Source organism: Saccostrea echinata, unplaced genomic scaffold, assembly GCF_033153115.1.
Source record: "Saccostrea echinata isolate AGI-Se365-2 ecotype Australia unplaced genomic scaffold, CSIRO_AGI_Sech_v1 ptg000022l, whole genome shotgun sequence".
Lineage (NCBI taxonomy): Eukaryota > Metazoa > Mollusca > Bivalvia > Ostreida > Ostreidae > Saccostrea > Saccostrea echinata.
In genome coordinates this window covers 10,979,527-10,995,215 of record NW_026889771.1, presented here as the reverse complement: position 1 = coordinate 10,995,215, position 15,689 = coordinate 10,979,527, and the positions used below count along the sequence as shown (strand labels likewise).

The following is a 15,689-nucleotide window of genomic DNA, read 5'->3' as shown; positions in this document are numbered from 1 at the left end:
CCCGATTCTACACTTGATTTTTAAGCACCTGATTAGCTTAAAAAGAACTGGCGTGCATTGCAAAATATGAACTTAATTGTTTTAGCATGTTTGGAAAACTTGAGTGACATTTGGAGAATCAAGGATATCCCAACATCCCCGGACCCCCCAAAAAGTTCACTCGGGTTGCACGCATTAAGCGATTCTCAAAAATAAGCATTATTCTCACCAGCTTAATTACTCCCCACAAAGACAATAGTTGCAAATCACAGCCATTCAACTCTAAAACTTATTAAAATAAGGATATGGGTGTCCTCTCTTGTCTTGAAGATCAATGAAATTAGATATAATGAAAGTGGTTTTAGATTGAGAAATTTTGAAAGGTCGAAATTCTTCCCTTGCTGGCGACATATTTGTCTAGTTTTTTCCAATTCCTTTGAATAAGTGAAATACTCTTTTCAGAAGCGGCTATCGATAATATATATCGAATCTAGTACAAGCACTATATAAACCTAGTACTAGAGGCTAAGCAACATCCAGAATTCCATATTTCCACTCCATCTGTGGTTAGGGGTTTTGGACTGACTAAATGGTTGTTAGAAGGAATTGAGTTTACAAGAGCTGCAATTTCTATAACTAGCTCGGCGAGAAATGGTGAGAGTGTCTATAATACTAGTATAAGAAAACTTAGTACAAGGAGCTGGACAACATCCACAATCTCAAATTTCGACCCTTATTTTTGGTCAGTATTTCGTCTGGAATTGACCAGTTGACCATCAAAAGAAATTGAGTTAACAAGACTTTTGATCTCTATAGCTAGCCAGGCCAAATATAGTGGGAGTGCGTATAATATTGTAATAAGGGACCATAGTACTAGGGGCTGTACAACATGCAAAATCCCATATTTCAACCGTTATCTTTGATCATGCCTGAAATCTGTGACTGACCAGATGACTTTCAAAAGGAATTGAGTTTACAAGACCTGAAACCCCTAAAGCTACCCGGGCAAAAAATAGTAAAGAGTGCGTATACTAACGTCATACGGGAACTTCGTGTAAGTTACTGGACAACATAGAAGAAGGGGGCTGAATAGCATCCAGAATCCCATGTTTCGTTCTTCATCTTTTGTCAGTGCTAGGTCAGGGATTGACCTGTTGACCATCAAAAGAAAGTGAGTTTTCATGACCTAAAATCACTATAGCTACATGTATCCCGGCTAAAAATGATGAGCGTGAGTATAATACCATTACATGTATAAGGGAACATAGTACAAGGTGCTTGACAAAATACAAAATTCCATATTTCGACCGTTATTTTTTATCATAGCTGGGGTCTGTGACTGATCAGTTGACCGTCAAAAGGAATTGAGTCAAAGACCACTATGTATAGACATTTCATGTATTGTAAACCTAATTTCTTTTGAGGGTCACTTGGTCAGTCCAAAATCTCACCTCTAACCAAAGATAGTTGAAATGTCTTTATTATGTAACTTAAACCTTTCATTCGCTTTTCCTACATGTGCTGAGTCAATTAAGTATTTCCAAAAATATTAAATACGATGTTTTCGGTAATTTGAAAAGTGTACCAACCACATAATAGGGTCCCTATTCAAATAAAGAAATTCGAACTTCTGATTGCCTAAAAGGTACTTCGTTTAAAACGTTAAAAGTTATATGATACCGTATATAGTAAAACTTATACAAGTTTTAAAAACTTATTTTTAACATCCCTATTTGATTTCAGTCTTTGAATTTTGTTAGTAAGTCTAGTTTATTAAAGTGAATTTTTTTGCATTTGTATTAATTTTGTATAAGTGAACAATTTACATGATTAAAGCTATATAACATTTATGATATTACTTAAGACGTATTTCATAAGTTCCCATTTCACAAAACAGCAGAACCCAGTTATGTTTTTCTCCAAACTTAATCTGTTGTTCTGTTCTCACCAACGGAAAAAAGCAAACTTTTATCGACATCATACATATTTTTTAGTAGCAGCATATAGATTAAGATATTTCAAACGAAGATGATTAAAAGACACTGAAGTGTCCATGATTTATCTGCTTATGCCTATAAAATCACCATTTAACATCTCAAAAATGCTTTAATGCGGTAATTTTACAGCCTAGGTACCTGCTGATGGTCAGTTTGTGATTCATACTAGTGATGCTGTTACCTGTGTGAGTGGCCACATGATTCTATGACTATCATAATAGCACATTAGCCGAAAACATCTGCGTGTTCTTTTGAAAGTTCGATTACAAAATGTAAGCAGCTATGTTTTCACCCACCTTATGATTTATGTTTTCCTCCCTTTGGAAAAGAGGAAGAAAAGGGGGGAAAAAAGAGTTGTTAGAAAATTTGTCTTGCTTTATTGAAAATAAAGTTACTCGAACAGTGAAAACAATTACCTCCACCAAACGAAAGAGATAAGATAAATTTTCTATAGTTTTATTACCGTCCATCCTTCTTTCAAAAAAGTTGTAGTCAAACGTTTTATCCTTCAATATTTTCCTGTAGAGTACCATTACATGTACATTGTATATCTAAATTTTTGTAAAAGAAACTCGATATTCGTTCTCACCTGAGTTAAAGGTAAACTATCACTCCATCATTACTTATAGGTTTGTTTCAAATTAACCACAAGTTTCTGTATTTATTTAACGTTTCTTAAAAGTTTGCTTTCCCACTAACTGGAAATCATGGATCACATCTGACCATAAAAGCTTTTACTTAAATATGTGTGTAATCTTTTCAGAAGTTAAGAATTGAAATAACTGTATATTTTTCATAACTCTACATTTTATTTTTCAATAAAAAAATATATACATATAACACTGAATATTTCTCTTACTGTAAGAAAGGCACAGGTGATGTGAAAAATTTATCATGTACACACATAATTTTTCCAGAACTACTAGCCTTATTCTCCTTCGAACCAGATCAGTAATAAAACTTTTACGTAAATTTTATAAAGCGTTACATGTAATACCCATCTATCCACCCTCTCGAACATTGAGAACATTTTGAATAACGCGTATAAGGAACGAGTGCTTCTTTTGGTCCTTTTATAACGTCAAAATTTGCGAGCAAAGCATCGAATTCAGTCACAGATGTTGAACCTTATTTCCCCGCTTCCGTTTGCTCAGGTAAACGTAGACATGTAATTGATTGAAAAGCTCTTATCCAGTATTTGAAACATTTATGAAAGCACAGTGCCGAAACAACATAAATAAATGGACTCATCACTGCATTTAGTAGCCAAGCCAGTTGTGCAACAAGAAGAAACTGTTCTTCAATGATTTTAGATTTGTATAATGATAAGATGTAGCACACAAGAAAAAGAAAAGCTGATGACATGTACACGATAAGAATTAATGACGTCACAAGGGACATCTTGATTATGTTGTGTTCGATATTGTGTTTACTCAATGTGTGCTTGAGAAGATGTATCTTCTTTACATGGAAAATAATAATGAGAAGGACAGGAACAATAATAAGGTAAACACGAAATACTATTATCACATAACTAGGTGTCTGTATTCCTGCTTTGTATCGTAGAACAAAATAAAATGTCGAGAATAATATGCTTAGGACCCATATTGCAGCAGATGAGACGATAATTGTTCGCTTCCGTAACTGATTGAATTTCATGGGCTCCGACACCATGTAACACCGAAGTCCAAATAGAAAAACCACGTGAGCAGCAGAGGCATGGGCAACACCGTAAAAAACAACCAGAAATGTTGCACATGGGACTTCTTCAAGACGAAAGTTACCAAACTTAAATCCAGCATGAACAAGGTAAAGTATCAAATTCACAATATCTGTGAATATTATGGTTCTAATAACAACAAATACAGTACCTTGGAATTTTTTGTCCCACGTAATCTTCACAAGTGTGAGTACATTTCCCACAATTCCAATCACTGTTATTGTAACGACTAGAACAAAGTGATCCGGATGTAGATAAATAGGCACATCTCGTTTTATCTCTTCATTGTAATCTGTTTCGTTTCGAGTTGTTAAGAAATCCATTATAAAGCCCGTTATTCCAAGTGTACTATTTACACTGAAATGGGAATACAAATGAAAAATTTCAGTTTTTAAGAAATATTCGAATACAAAGAATTAATAATAACATTTAATATTTTTCCATTCAACAATTTTCATTAAACATTACATGTATTTAAAGGGGAAGAATGAACACTTAAACCAAATGATGCATACATTTTCTTTAAAAAATTAACCTACCCATCAAATCCAAACATTTTTTCTGTTGTCATAAAGTGTTGATATCATTCACTTCCCATTAAATGTACCAATGTTTTGCATCATATACCAGACAGCTCTATCGCAGATTAACGCTCCCCGATGCACGTTTTACACGTGGTATTTACCAATGTCTTATCATCTGCATCAAAATAGTAAAGAGTTAGACTAAAATAAACCCAGATCAATTTCTTATTTCAACTTGCCTTTGTTTATCAGTCAGGATGACTTCACTTTTAGTGGAAAAAGTGAAATCTGGCAATATCGGCATGTGTTAACAGTACATCAATGTCTTCTTTATTCGTAAGTATCTGCGAGATGAATGGACAGTAATGTTAATGTAATGTACAGCTAAAATGTTAAAGGTGCATTTAGTTATATGTATTGCCAACGGGACAACTGTTTGATGTCATAATCAATGATAACAAATATGCAAGAATATTGTAGGCATGTCTGACCCAAAGGTCATATGCATATCTTACAATGCATTAAACTATAAATCAGTAACTTTTATTTTGATTTTAATTTAAAGAGATTGCAAAATACTTAACGACTTTAATATGAAAAAGGAATAATCTTTTTTACAATAAAGTTTTCTCATTGGTATAAGAATTTAAAAGAAGTCAAATTAGGATAAAAATGACTTTAATGGACGTAAAAATATTTCAACATCACTGGCAATAAAAGATTTCTTAATCATTTTTTACTCGCATAATTCACTCTGTCAGTCAAACTAAAATTCATGAGCACTCCAGACTCCTTCTATATGTATGATGAAATAATAAAGGTATTTAAAGTCAAATATTTTTTAATTAAAATCCTTTTCTTCCACTCCTGGACTGCATTAAAGTGACCAGTGCCCTAAAAAAAAATACGGTAGTAAACTTAAGCAAATATAGTACATACCTCAATACCTTGATTTTTTATTCATTTGCTCTAGGTCGCGGTGTAAAGAGTTGACCCTTACGTCGCGGGTTCGAACCCAACTGCGGGATGTGGAGACCGGTCCTTCGGATAAGACGATGTAAACCGAGGTCCCGTGTCGCAGTAGGTGCTGGCATGAAAAAGATCCCTCACTGTTCAATAGCCATTAGTGCCCAGTATAGGTCTAAATTTGCAGTCCACCTCTGGCAAGGGGTGGCGTCTCCATATGTGTGCAAAATTCTCGAGAATGACGTTAAACAACAAACAAACAAACAATTATAGTGAAGCATTTATACCTTACTCTCAAACTTTGATCCAACTATGATATTTTTAAGCTTTCCTATGACACTTATATTGACTATGAAACTTAACATTTTTTCCTGTACATAATTTACAATTATATGTCTTAAATTCGAAATGAACGATGCTAAACTTTAAAAAATAGTCAAATATTTTTAAATAGCCAACATATTTAGATTATATTTCCTTTTCAAGACCGCATTTGAAAATTAGACTAAATTATACAAAATTTTGAGTTTTGAGGTAAAAATATTCGATTGATTACACAGGCACTTGGGACATGGACCCCCTCTCCCATTTTCAATCACCAAAAAGTGAACTTGTCCAGACACATATAAGGTTTTTCAGGCCAAAATGACTTCAGATTGTAAAGACTGGGTAAAAAAAGGAATTTTGATTTTCTCTTTTTGATTTGGATTGTGTTATATGTAATTGAGTTTTTCTTTCTTTTTTAAATTTAATATCGACACACTTTTTTCCCTATTCGTGTATTCTAAAACGCATTACATGTTATTTGTAATACAGCCCTTTTGTATCTCTAAGTTGTTTTTATATATCTCGTTTTTTGACTGATAAATATGAATCAGTAGAAAACAAGATTTTAAAACAGCTCTTAAAGGCAAAGTTTTAAATTAATCGAGAACACTTAATTCAAATTAGAATACATGAATAGGCAAAAGGTGTATCGATTCCAGAATTTTAAGAAAATGGAAATGAGGAGGGGGCTGAGTGTCTGTGATTGATTATAGAAGAACTTTGATTAACTCTAGCAAAAATTCTGATTTGCTAAAGTAGAAACCTTCATACATTGGTTTACCACAGTAAAAAAAAATCGATGTTCTGATTTTCTACCCTTCACCATTGTTTACTGTAATAAACCACACTTTACTGTTACATTTTTAAACTACAGTTAACCAAAGTATTTCTACGATGAGTTTGAGCCCTGTATATCTGAATTTTGTTGGGTCAAGTGTTTTTTCCACGGGGTGGGTATTTATTGGTCATGTTGGAATGGACATACTTCTGAGCATCTAGCAGGCAAATTATTGGCAAACTGAAATGAGGAAGAATCCCTCTACAAAACTTGTGAAATTCTTGAATTTTGCATAGAGTCTAGGTCATAGTGCTACATGTATGTTACAATGTACTTTGAAAATTTTTTTAAAGTGCGTTAAATTGGGGACCAAGTTAACGCACTTTGAAAAAAAATTATACCATTTCAAATTGCGTTAATATCGACCATAATACCGCACCTTGAAAAACAAAGTGCACGGCTTGGTCAATATTTTTGCAAATTTTAGGTATGATAAATAATTATTTGAACCTGGTAAGATAACTTTTCGGTGATGACGTCACTTCAGGATCTGAAATATAGGCCTTTTAAAGATTTTAGGGCTTGTCTCGTTCCCAAAGGTTCTCGTAAATGTTATAAAAAGGATATGGGTTTTTTAAAGAAATAATGGAGGAATGATTATTTAATAGCACAGTTTCGTTTCTTTTTTAATTTATCTAGTCTGTTATAAGTTTGGTAGATGTAGGGGTCGATAAGTGACTTAAAGCATCGCATTTTTCTTAGGGTAAAGAGAGCAGTTATGATTTTTCCGTACCGTGAAAACTCTCCTCTCTCTCTCTCTCTAAAAGAACTACAATCCAGTGCTAAGGATTTCCTTATATTCTTACTGTATTTAGAATTTGGTATTTTTTTTTCAAATATAACCCTTAGGGGTACGAGAAATGTGACAAAATGAGGACCAATTTTATTTGCTAATTGAAAATAATTTTCCCGCACAATATGATGGTCTTTTAGAGTTATTTGATAAGTATTAAGAAATATGAAAAAAAAAATGTTTATTCCCGCTCAATGTGATGGCCTTTTTAAAGTTATAGGTACAATGTATCTGATTTGTACTAACATGTATGAAAACTTTATTGATGCTTTTTGTATTTGATTTGTAAAGCTACTTTGTCCAAAGTACAGTCAGTTGGCTATTGCTGCTTAGATCAGCAATATGGCCCCTGAGCCTCTCTTCTTTAATATGGAGAGTTTTTTCCCCTCAGGAAAGCTTATCTCAATTTTCTCATCTATTCTACGTTAACTCAAATTTATTGAGAGAAAGTATATTAATGTCATACCAGTTATGTTAATACATATATATAGGTAGGAAAGATCTGGGCACAGGGACCTTCTACCTGTCTTCTCGTTCCCGATAAGGGTAGATCAATTCATCAAAAGAAATTTAACAAAATAATGCTGTCTTTTTTCTAAAATCTAATTCCACAATTATTGTTTTATACATTTTTTATACACTTTTTTTCAAAGTGCGTATTTTTTTCAAACTGCGTTGACACAGTGCTATGCCTATTTTATCACATACTAAAATTGTATTATATTTTAATTTAGAAATTATTTTGTTTTAATCTGATGTCGATGGACAAAATATTTACAGTACTACACAAAACATTAAAGCCAGCTACTCAACTTTAAGAACATATATTACCTAGGAATTCGGCGTTTTGATATAAATCATGGTCTTAAAGGTGCTTAGACACAGATTTGAAGTTAATATTTTCTCAAATTTTCTGTATAATATCACGACTTATATATTGCAATAGCATTTCACACGAAAATATAATTAAAAACTTATTTTATCTGGAAATTTTTGGAACTACGAATTCCTGGACGCGTTTTATTTACACATCCTTGCACTTTCACAAATTTTATCTTTATCCCTAACATTTAAGAAAAGAAGCGATTTTGTTGTGTATTAATGAAAAAACATTACATCTATAATCCAGAAAGTTCAGAGTAGAAATGTGCGAAAGCAAACCCTCTCACTAATATCGTCAGCCCGTGCTCAGTGTTGTGTACAGAGTTTAACAAATTGAACACACCCGTGAAACGTAAACTGTTTCTGTAAACAGGGCACGAGCTCTGTTATTGTTAATGTTTACGATTCACCGGGTGTGTTCAATTGTTAAAGTCTGCACACACCACTGAGCACGGACTGACAATACTGTGAGTGGGTTTTGCTTTCGAACATTTCTACTCTGAATTTTCTGGATTATAGTTTAAATATTTTTCATTAATACACAACAAAATCGCCACTTTTCTTAAGTATTAAGAATAAAATTAAAATTTGTGAAAGTGCAAGGATGTGTCAATCAAACGCGTTCAGAAATTTGAAGTTACAATAACTACGAGATGAAATAAGATTATTATTTTTTAGTATGAAATGCTATGGCAACATATAAGTCATGAAATTTTACAGAAAATTTGAGAAAATATTAACTTCAAATCTGTGTCCAAGCACCTTTAAGGATAAAATTATGGAGACATTAAAAGCACAACTTTGGCAGAGATAGTTTATGGTCTTAAAGTATAAACAGGGTAAAGATCATTTCGGATTTGAAATGTGATTTTTAACCCCATGAAGTGGTTGTTGGGTCACATTCGAAGCTCATACAAATATAACTTTAGCTTTCAATGCATTGGAAGTGTAATTTTATGGAACATTTGTCTATTTTACGACTGTGTGTCGTTATGTGATAACTTTCAAATGCTATTATATTTCACCCAGTTTCTGTCTCGAAAAAAGCTCAATATTTTTACAGAAATAATTTACCTTTTGCTTTCACATGAATCATCTCGGTTATGAAGTAATATTCTGTTTTGAACGGATTATGATGAAATGCACACTTTGGGGAAGGCATTGGGGAATTTGTTTGTCTGCTAAGATATTTATGTAACTAAAGACATTTACACGTCTATAAAGCCTAAACACTATACAAGAATAGCAATGTAAAGTTTTTAAACAACAGTTTCAATTATATTCAGTGTATTTTATTTTTTTCCTTTCTCCTAAATTGTACTGCTGTCTGCATAAAAAAAAGCTGTAATAAGGCTTACTTTTATTGAAAGTTAGCAGAGTAACAGGGTGATTGTGTTACAAGGTGTAACAGTATAATTTTTTTCCATTACTTATTGTTCCTTTTAAAATACTGTTTCTTAGGCTTAAAGGGTATGGGAGCGTAGAACTATCTTTACTTTCAAAATTAAAAAATTGGAATAACGTAATGGTGGCATAAATTCAGCTTAAATGTATTCATGCTATATTTTTTCGACGGAAATCAGTTGAATGATCCTTTAATCCTTCCCCTACGTCCTACGCCTTTTATATTTTGTAGGTCTGTGCTTCAAGTGCCCAACCCATGATCAAATTCAGCATGCATGCACCTGTTTCTGATTACTAAAACATTACAATATTTCGTTTATTTCATCATAGTTAGACATGGGTTATCCAATGATATTACCGGTCTGCATTTGTGTTGTGTCATACATACTCACTGTCATGTCTACAAATAAGAATTATATATCACCATATGATGACTTCTGAATAATTATTGAATGTATTACTCTTATTGCTCTGTCAAAGATGTATTCTTTACACACTAATCTTTTTTTCTTTTGCATGGTATGCTTATTGAGGATATTTGATATCAACTCTTTAAATTTTGTTTGTTAGATATATATACATGTTTAATTTTTAATAATATTTATGTCATATTTTTTTTTTGTCATTGATATGAATACAGAACAAAACATGTATGCGTCTTACTCTTCAATAAAGCGAAGCAATCCTGGGAGTTACACATGTCATCTTTACAACATGAATCACATACAATTACTCCACCGTCATTAGACACGGATCGACCAGCATGTTGATTATTGTGATAATGATGATAATTCTTAGCAAACGCTTGGCAAGTCTAAATGAAAATACATGTAATGTTATCACAAAGAAAGAGATAAAAAGTATCCATGAATTTTATTTTTGTTTTAAAAGTAGAATTTCTAATGAAGACATATTTAGTTTATTCAATTAATGGCTATTCAAATGTTGAAGCTATACATTAATGTCGAACAAAGAATTTATTTTAATCTTCCTAAAAAATATACACAGACATTGTGTTTTCACCCCATACGTGTGCTTAACATGTCATATGTCGTTTTTCTTGAGCGGATTTCAATGCAAGGCGTAAAATGATTGCACTGCTCAAGTTTGATTTTTATTTGGATCTGGTTTCAAAAGTGAGTGAAGGAAAAAGTTTTCTTAAACCTCTGGAACACAAAACATCTCTCAAATCAGTGAACTTAAAATCTTATGTCTAAATCAAAATGTGTATTGGGACAAAAAGAAATTATCCTTTAGTTAAGAGATCGTAAGTTTTTCTAATTTCCATTTTGTGATTTTGGCATAAGAAGGGCTCTTATCTATATAAATGAGACAAGGTTTGCAGAGCTAAATTCTGTTTGAATAGCCTCCATTTGTGATACAGATATATACAGGTTTATATCAAACTTACAAATGTAGATCATCTAAGAATACATATAACCTAGATAACAAACCTTCTCTTCTTCACAACCATACACGTACTGAAGGGATGATGAACCAGTAATGCGTACTCCATTGTAACATGTCTACACAGGAAAAAGATAATTTTTTTTTTTGCTTAGTTATATATACTTTACGGTTTTTAACATCAAATGGACAATTAATCTTATAAAAAAAAAAACCATAATCATTTGTTGTCCTTTTTTCAATTTTTGACATTTTAAATTTCTATGAGGTATATAAAATTCCTTATCTACATTTTTATTATGTGGAATGTCTTGATGCAGGTAAAGTGATTGTTAATTTAAAGAATTTATGAGAACCTTTCTGATTGAGGAACTGTATAGAGTGATAAGACATGTTGTTGAATGTGATTAATTGATAGAATTTGAACATGTACTATGTAAGCAGCAATTGTTCTCATCATACCAAGAAAGGATAAAGAACACAGGGGATAGTTGCTATTATTGGCAATTTGGTCAAAACACTCCTTAAACTTGATATGTATATTTTTATTTTTTTACCTGATTTTGAGGGCAAATCGCCGAGGATTGACAATCAGCTCTAGAGGCCTGCAGGCCATCACACACCAAGCATCGTGGGGCAGAACCTGTAAGATGTTAGTTTTATTGATGGATAATTGCACAAAATAACACTGAAGAAATTAAGTCATATTGAGACTTCATCTTTGTCAAAATATTGTGTCATTGTACACATAACCATTACTGCTAAATTGAATTAATTGAAACTTTAAAATCACTTGTTACTGGACTATAATTAAATCAGGTATGTGCAAAATAAAAACATTCATTTTTCAGAACTCCTAAGAATTCTTTTTTCCCTAGAAGACACTTGAACATTAAGAACTTAGAACAATTTAAAAAAAACTTCGAGTACCTATCCCTAAAAAATTGTTTATTAGATTTGGGATATGTACAAATGATTGAGTAGAATGACTTTCAATATTATCAGTTTATCAAAATCGTGTATAGTTAAGATAGCAAAGTCGACAACATGTATAAAAAAAGGAATTATGAATACATTTTGAATATTGGAGAAAAGTTTAAAAAAATAATTTGTATAGGTATCACATTTCAATAATACTTAACAGCTAGTTACATAACATAATTTTATATTTACAAACGAACAAATCAGTATTTCCTTTATGAGTTAGAGAGAGTTACAGGTTAAAAAAAAATTCCGTGCTGGTTAGCACGACTATATTCTCCTTCACTCCTAGACTTTGACTGAATAGCGACTACTGTATACAGGGAAATTTAATTTTCACCCCTTTCGCCCTACTCACAGGCGGGCGAATTTAGAATGGTTCGAATTCAAAGAATACAGTATAATTTCTTCAACAGAAATGTGACTGGGCGAAATTAAAACGGGACAAAATTGGTTGCAAGTGTGAAAGGGTGAAAATAACGTGGGCTGAAAATAATCCTGTATACAGTATTATGCATTAGACTTCATCGTATAATGAGCACAAAAAAAAAAAAAAAAAAAAAAAAAAAAAAAAAAAAAAATCCCAACTTCTACGAAATGTTACCTCAAATACTATGGTCAAAGTGCACAATAACAGATTAATTATTTTTAGCAAATTCTGTAACATTGTGGCCATGCTTTAATTCCAATATTTCATCATGCACAAAGGACTCCTCTTAAATTCATCTTAGAACGGATCTTGCAAAGTCTTTACGTTTGGGGAAACCCTAAGATGTATCTGAAGTAGGGACAGATTTGGTGGTGTCACTTTGGAGTTAGATCTCTCATAGATATTTCTCAGTCCTAAGGTGACTTCAGTAACATCCTGTTGAATTTCATTGTTTCGTTGATAACTATAATATATGAGCAAATAGAGCAAATAACAAATACTGTTTTCAATTCTTACTTTCACCACATAATCGTGTATTACAAGGTCCATTACTGTCTGGGGGATCACTGCAACATTCGGCACAATTCACCAAATCCCTTTTGCCAATCTTTGGTCCAAATGAACTCATCAAGTTGCATACCTTAAGCGTAATACCAGAATGCCAGGTATTATTTTACATTACCGATTATCAAATATACCGCATGCGATATTCAGTCATTTCCCTTTATAATATTTCATATTGCTGTAGCCAAGTAAATGCTTAATTATGAAATTGAATAAATGATTATTCATGCCCGAAGGTCTAAACATACCGCTCTGCTCCTACACCCAGCATTGAATTTCACTCTACGATCTGGTGTAGTAACTGATTCAAAATAACATTCCTAAAATATTACACTGCACGTACATTAAAAAATACAGAAAACAGTATTGACCTGCTAAATTTTGTATAAGATAATAGACAGTGATGAAACATTGTTCATTTTCAGTCACAGGGAATAGAACTACATGCATAAGTAAGACATACTGATGTCAATAGGACGTCTATAATCTATTATATTCGAGATGGTAAATATTTTTTTTTACATTGTAATGGACTTTCTGTGTTACTGGATCAGAGTAAGCAGTTATAATTACCTCATTGTGCTGGCATTCCACTGCTGTTTTCTTGCATTCATGAACAGAAAGTGCATGGTGACAATTCATACACTTCAGTCCAGTTCCTGCCGAAGGTGACATGGTGGTAGCTGTGAAAAATTATACGTGATACACATTCAATGATGGATTTAAAGATCAATTTTCTTTCACAAGTTCTTCTAAAAGAATATGGTGACTAGCATAGAAATTTACCATCGATTTGTATGACCTCTTTATCCCCTTGAAACGAAATATTTAAAGCGCTTTTTGGTATGTGCATGAGTAAGTTAGTGAGTGCGTTTAAGTAACAATTTAATTGGGATCCATGTCATTTGTTGGCTCTTACAAGAAGAAGCGCTTTGCATTGCCCTTGTTTACATGTAATTAATGTACATCTAATAATAACATGAATAAGCATCCCTCTTACTATTCAACTTTGAACAGTTCTCAACTATATTGATACAGTATCAGCGTTAAGATGTCTTCTCTATTTGTCATGCATATTTTATATAAGTTATAGAAAATTTATGTAATTATTCATGCATTAGTGAAGGCTTCATTCCGAATTGTTATTTTCAAGTAACTGTGTTTCCATTAATATTTTCTAAAAATATTAAACAGAAAAATATGTCCACGTGACAAGTCTGTGTGCTGATTTATACACCATATGCAGTAATATTCACAACCTAATAAAAATCCCTATATTTCAATTTTACGTTTAAAACAAACAAAAATACACCTAAGATCTTAATTTTTTGCTGCTCTTTATATCGTTATTCTTTTATTGGTAGCCTCAGTTTGACGTTTATTTAGCGCACGTTTCTTCGTGTATATTTAAACGAAAATTGAATTCAAATCAATTTCATTGTTGGTTCCGTAAAAATAACACAGCAAATGTAAATAATCGAAAATATAACTCTCTTGCAAAATCTTTAATGTTGAAGAACATTTACTTTTTTTAACTTTTATAAATCAAAATTACATCGAACTAAGACCAAAAAAGGTTTGTCAGCGAATAATTCCAGAAAAGAGTCTGATATGTAAAATGAATTGGAACATATTTGTTAAAAAATGTATGAAATATACTGTAGATTAAATTAAACGTTAAATTTAAGCTTTTTTTCTATAAAAGATTATTTAAAAAAGTTATAAAAGGTGATAAAAATTTGAGTCTTTCGATTCAAGGTTAAAAAGAAATGGGTCGCACTTACATAAGAACAAAATAAAAGGATATAAAACTTCGAACCTTTTGATTTCAGGAGTCAACACTAAAAAGAAATGGGTCGCACGTACTTGAAACAATAGTTACAACAAAACACTACCTTGTTTTCTCAACCCAAAAAGCTGAAAAAATGTCGATTCTAGTAAAACATATAAAGTGCGTGACTTACCAAGAGGACGCTGACCACACAGTCTTGCATTACAAGGTTCCGAAGCTCCAGGAGACGTAAGGCAGCATTGAGCACAGTTCACCAAATCTCTTCGTCTTCCATTCAGAGCCGCCATGATATCACAAACCTTAATTACATTATTACATTTAAAAATAACATTAAAACATTAACATTATTTTCGATTATAACATTCTTTCCGTTCATGCAAAATATTGTAATTATATATGTGCATATATTAAATTACAACTTAATTTATTTATCTTATTTAAATTGCAACTTATAACCATAGCCTTAAAATGCTTAATAAGCAGAAATAACTTTTAATTAAAATAATAAAAGAAAAGATATCAATTATCAAAATTAGATAAAAATAATTATCTTTCTTACCTGTTTACTTCTACAACCGGCATTAGAAATAACTTGCAGGTCTGCTTTCGTGACTCTTTCGAGGAAGCATTCCTTAAAATCAGGCCTTATATTAGAATTGTATGTTTATGTTTCATCGTGTTGTAAAGTAACACTCGAGTTATACAGAATTATAAGTGTTTTGATGTACATATAAGGCTTATACATGTGTACCCTTCATTTTTCTCTTTGAATAGAAGGTGATGTGAATACTAATGTAATGTACAAGATATGCAAGCTGCCATTTCCAAGATATTGTAATTTTTAGTTAATAACTTTGCGTATATTTCGATAGACATAAAATATTGATATATATATACAAACCCCTCTGTAAAAATTATGGTGATTCTGAAAATCACTTATTACTTAAAAACGTTTTCATTCGGAAATGAAGACTGAATGCTAGGTTTTTGGTTTTTTTTTAAAAAAAAATTTCAAAATGCAGTTTGGCGACTCTGTCGATATATGGAATAAAAAAAATGCTTGAGCAGCAGAACTTATATATATA

At 32.0% G+C, this 15,689-nt stretch overlaps 2 protein-coding genes across 2 annotated transcripts; both read right to left on the bottom strand.

Annotated features, from left to right (window-relative positions):
• Positions 1-2,801: 2,801 nt before the first annotated feature.
• On the bottom strand, positions 2,802-4,299 carry LOC133190899 (uncharacterized). Its single transcript, XM_061326582.1, has 2 exons — positions 4,236-4,299; positions 2,802-4,053 (listed from the first exon to the last, which is right to left on the bottom strand). The coding sequence occupies exons 1-2, from the start codon at positions 4,265-4,267 to the stop codon at positions 3,105-3,107; spliced, it is 981 nt and encodes a 326-aa protein (XP_061182566.1). The 5' UTR covers positions 4,268-4,299; the 3' UTR covers positions 2,802-3,104.
• Positions 4,300-9,771: 5,472 nt separating this feature from the next.
• Positions 9,772-14,891, bottom strand: LOC133190711 (uncharacterized). Its single transcript, XM_061326398.1, has 8 exons — positions 14,777-14,891; positions 13,386-13,495; positions 13,061-13,132; positions 12,765-12,888; positions 11,395-11,480; positions 10,885-10,956; positions 10,094-10,244; positions 9,772-9,830 (listed from the first exon to the last, which is right to left on the bottom strand). The coding sequence occupies exons 1-8, from the start codon at positions 14,889-14,891 to the stop codon at positions 9,772-9,774; spliced, it is 789 nt and encodes a 262-aa protein (XP_061182382.1).
• Between the last annotated feature and the right edge of the window lie 798 nt (positions 14,892-15,689).

Coding starts and splice junctions, on each gene's coding strand:
- LOC133190711 (XM_061326398.1), bottom strand. CDS start 14,891: ATGGCGGCTCTGAATGGAAGACGAAGAGATTTGGTGAACTGTGCTCAA. Junction 13,496..14,776: donor GTGTGGTCAGCGTCCTCTTG/GTAAGTCACGCA, acceptor AATTTTTCACAG/CTACCACCATGTCACCTTCG. Junction 10,957..11,394: donor CGATTTGCCCTCAAAATCAG/GTAAAAAAATAA, acceptor TTTCCTGTGTAG/ACATGTTACAATGGAGTACG.
- LOC133190899 (XM_061326582.1), bottom strand. CDS start 4,267: ATGACAACAGAAAAAATGTTTGGATTTGATGG. Junction 4,054..4,235: donor AAAATGTTTGGATTTGATGG/GTAGGTTAATTT, acceptor TTCCCATTTCAG/TGTAAATAGTACACTTGGAA.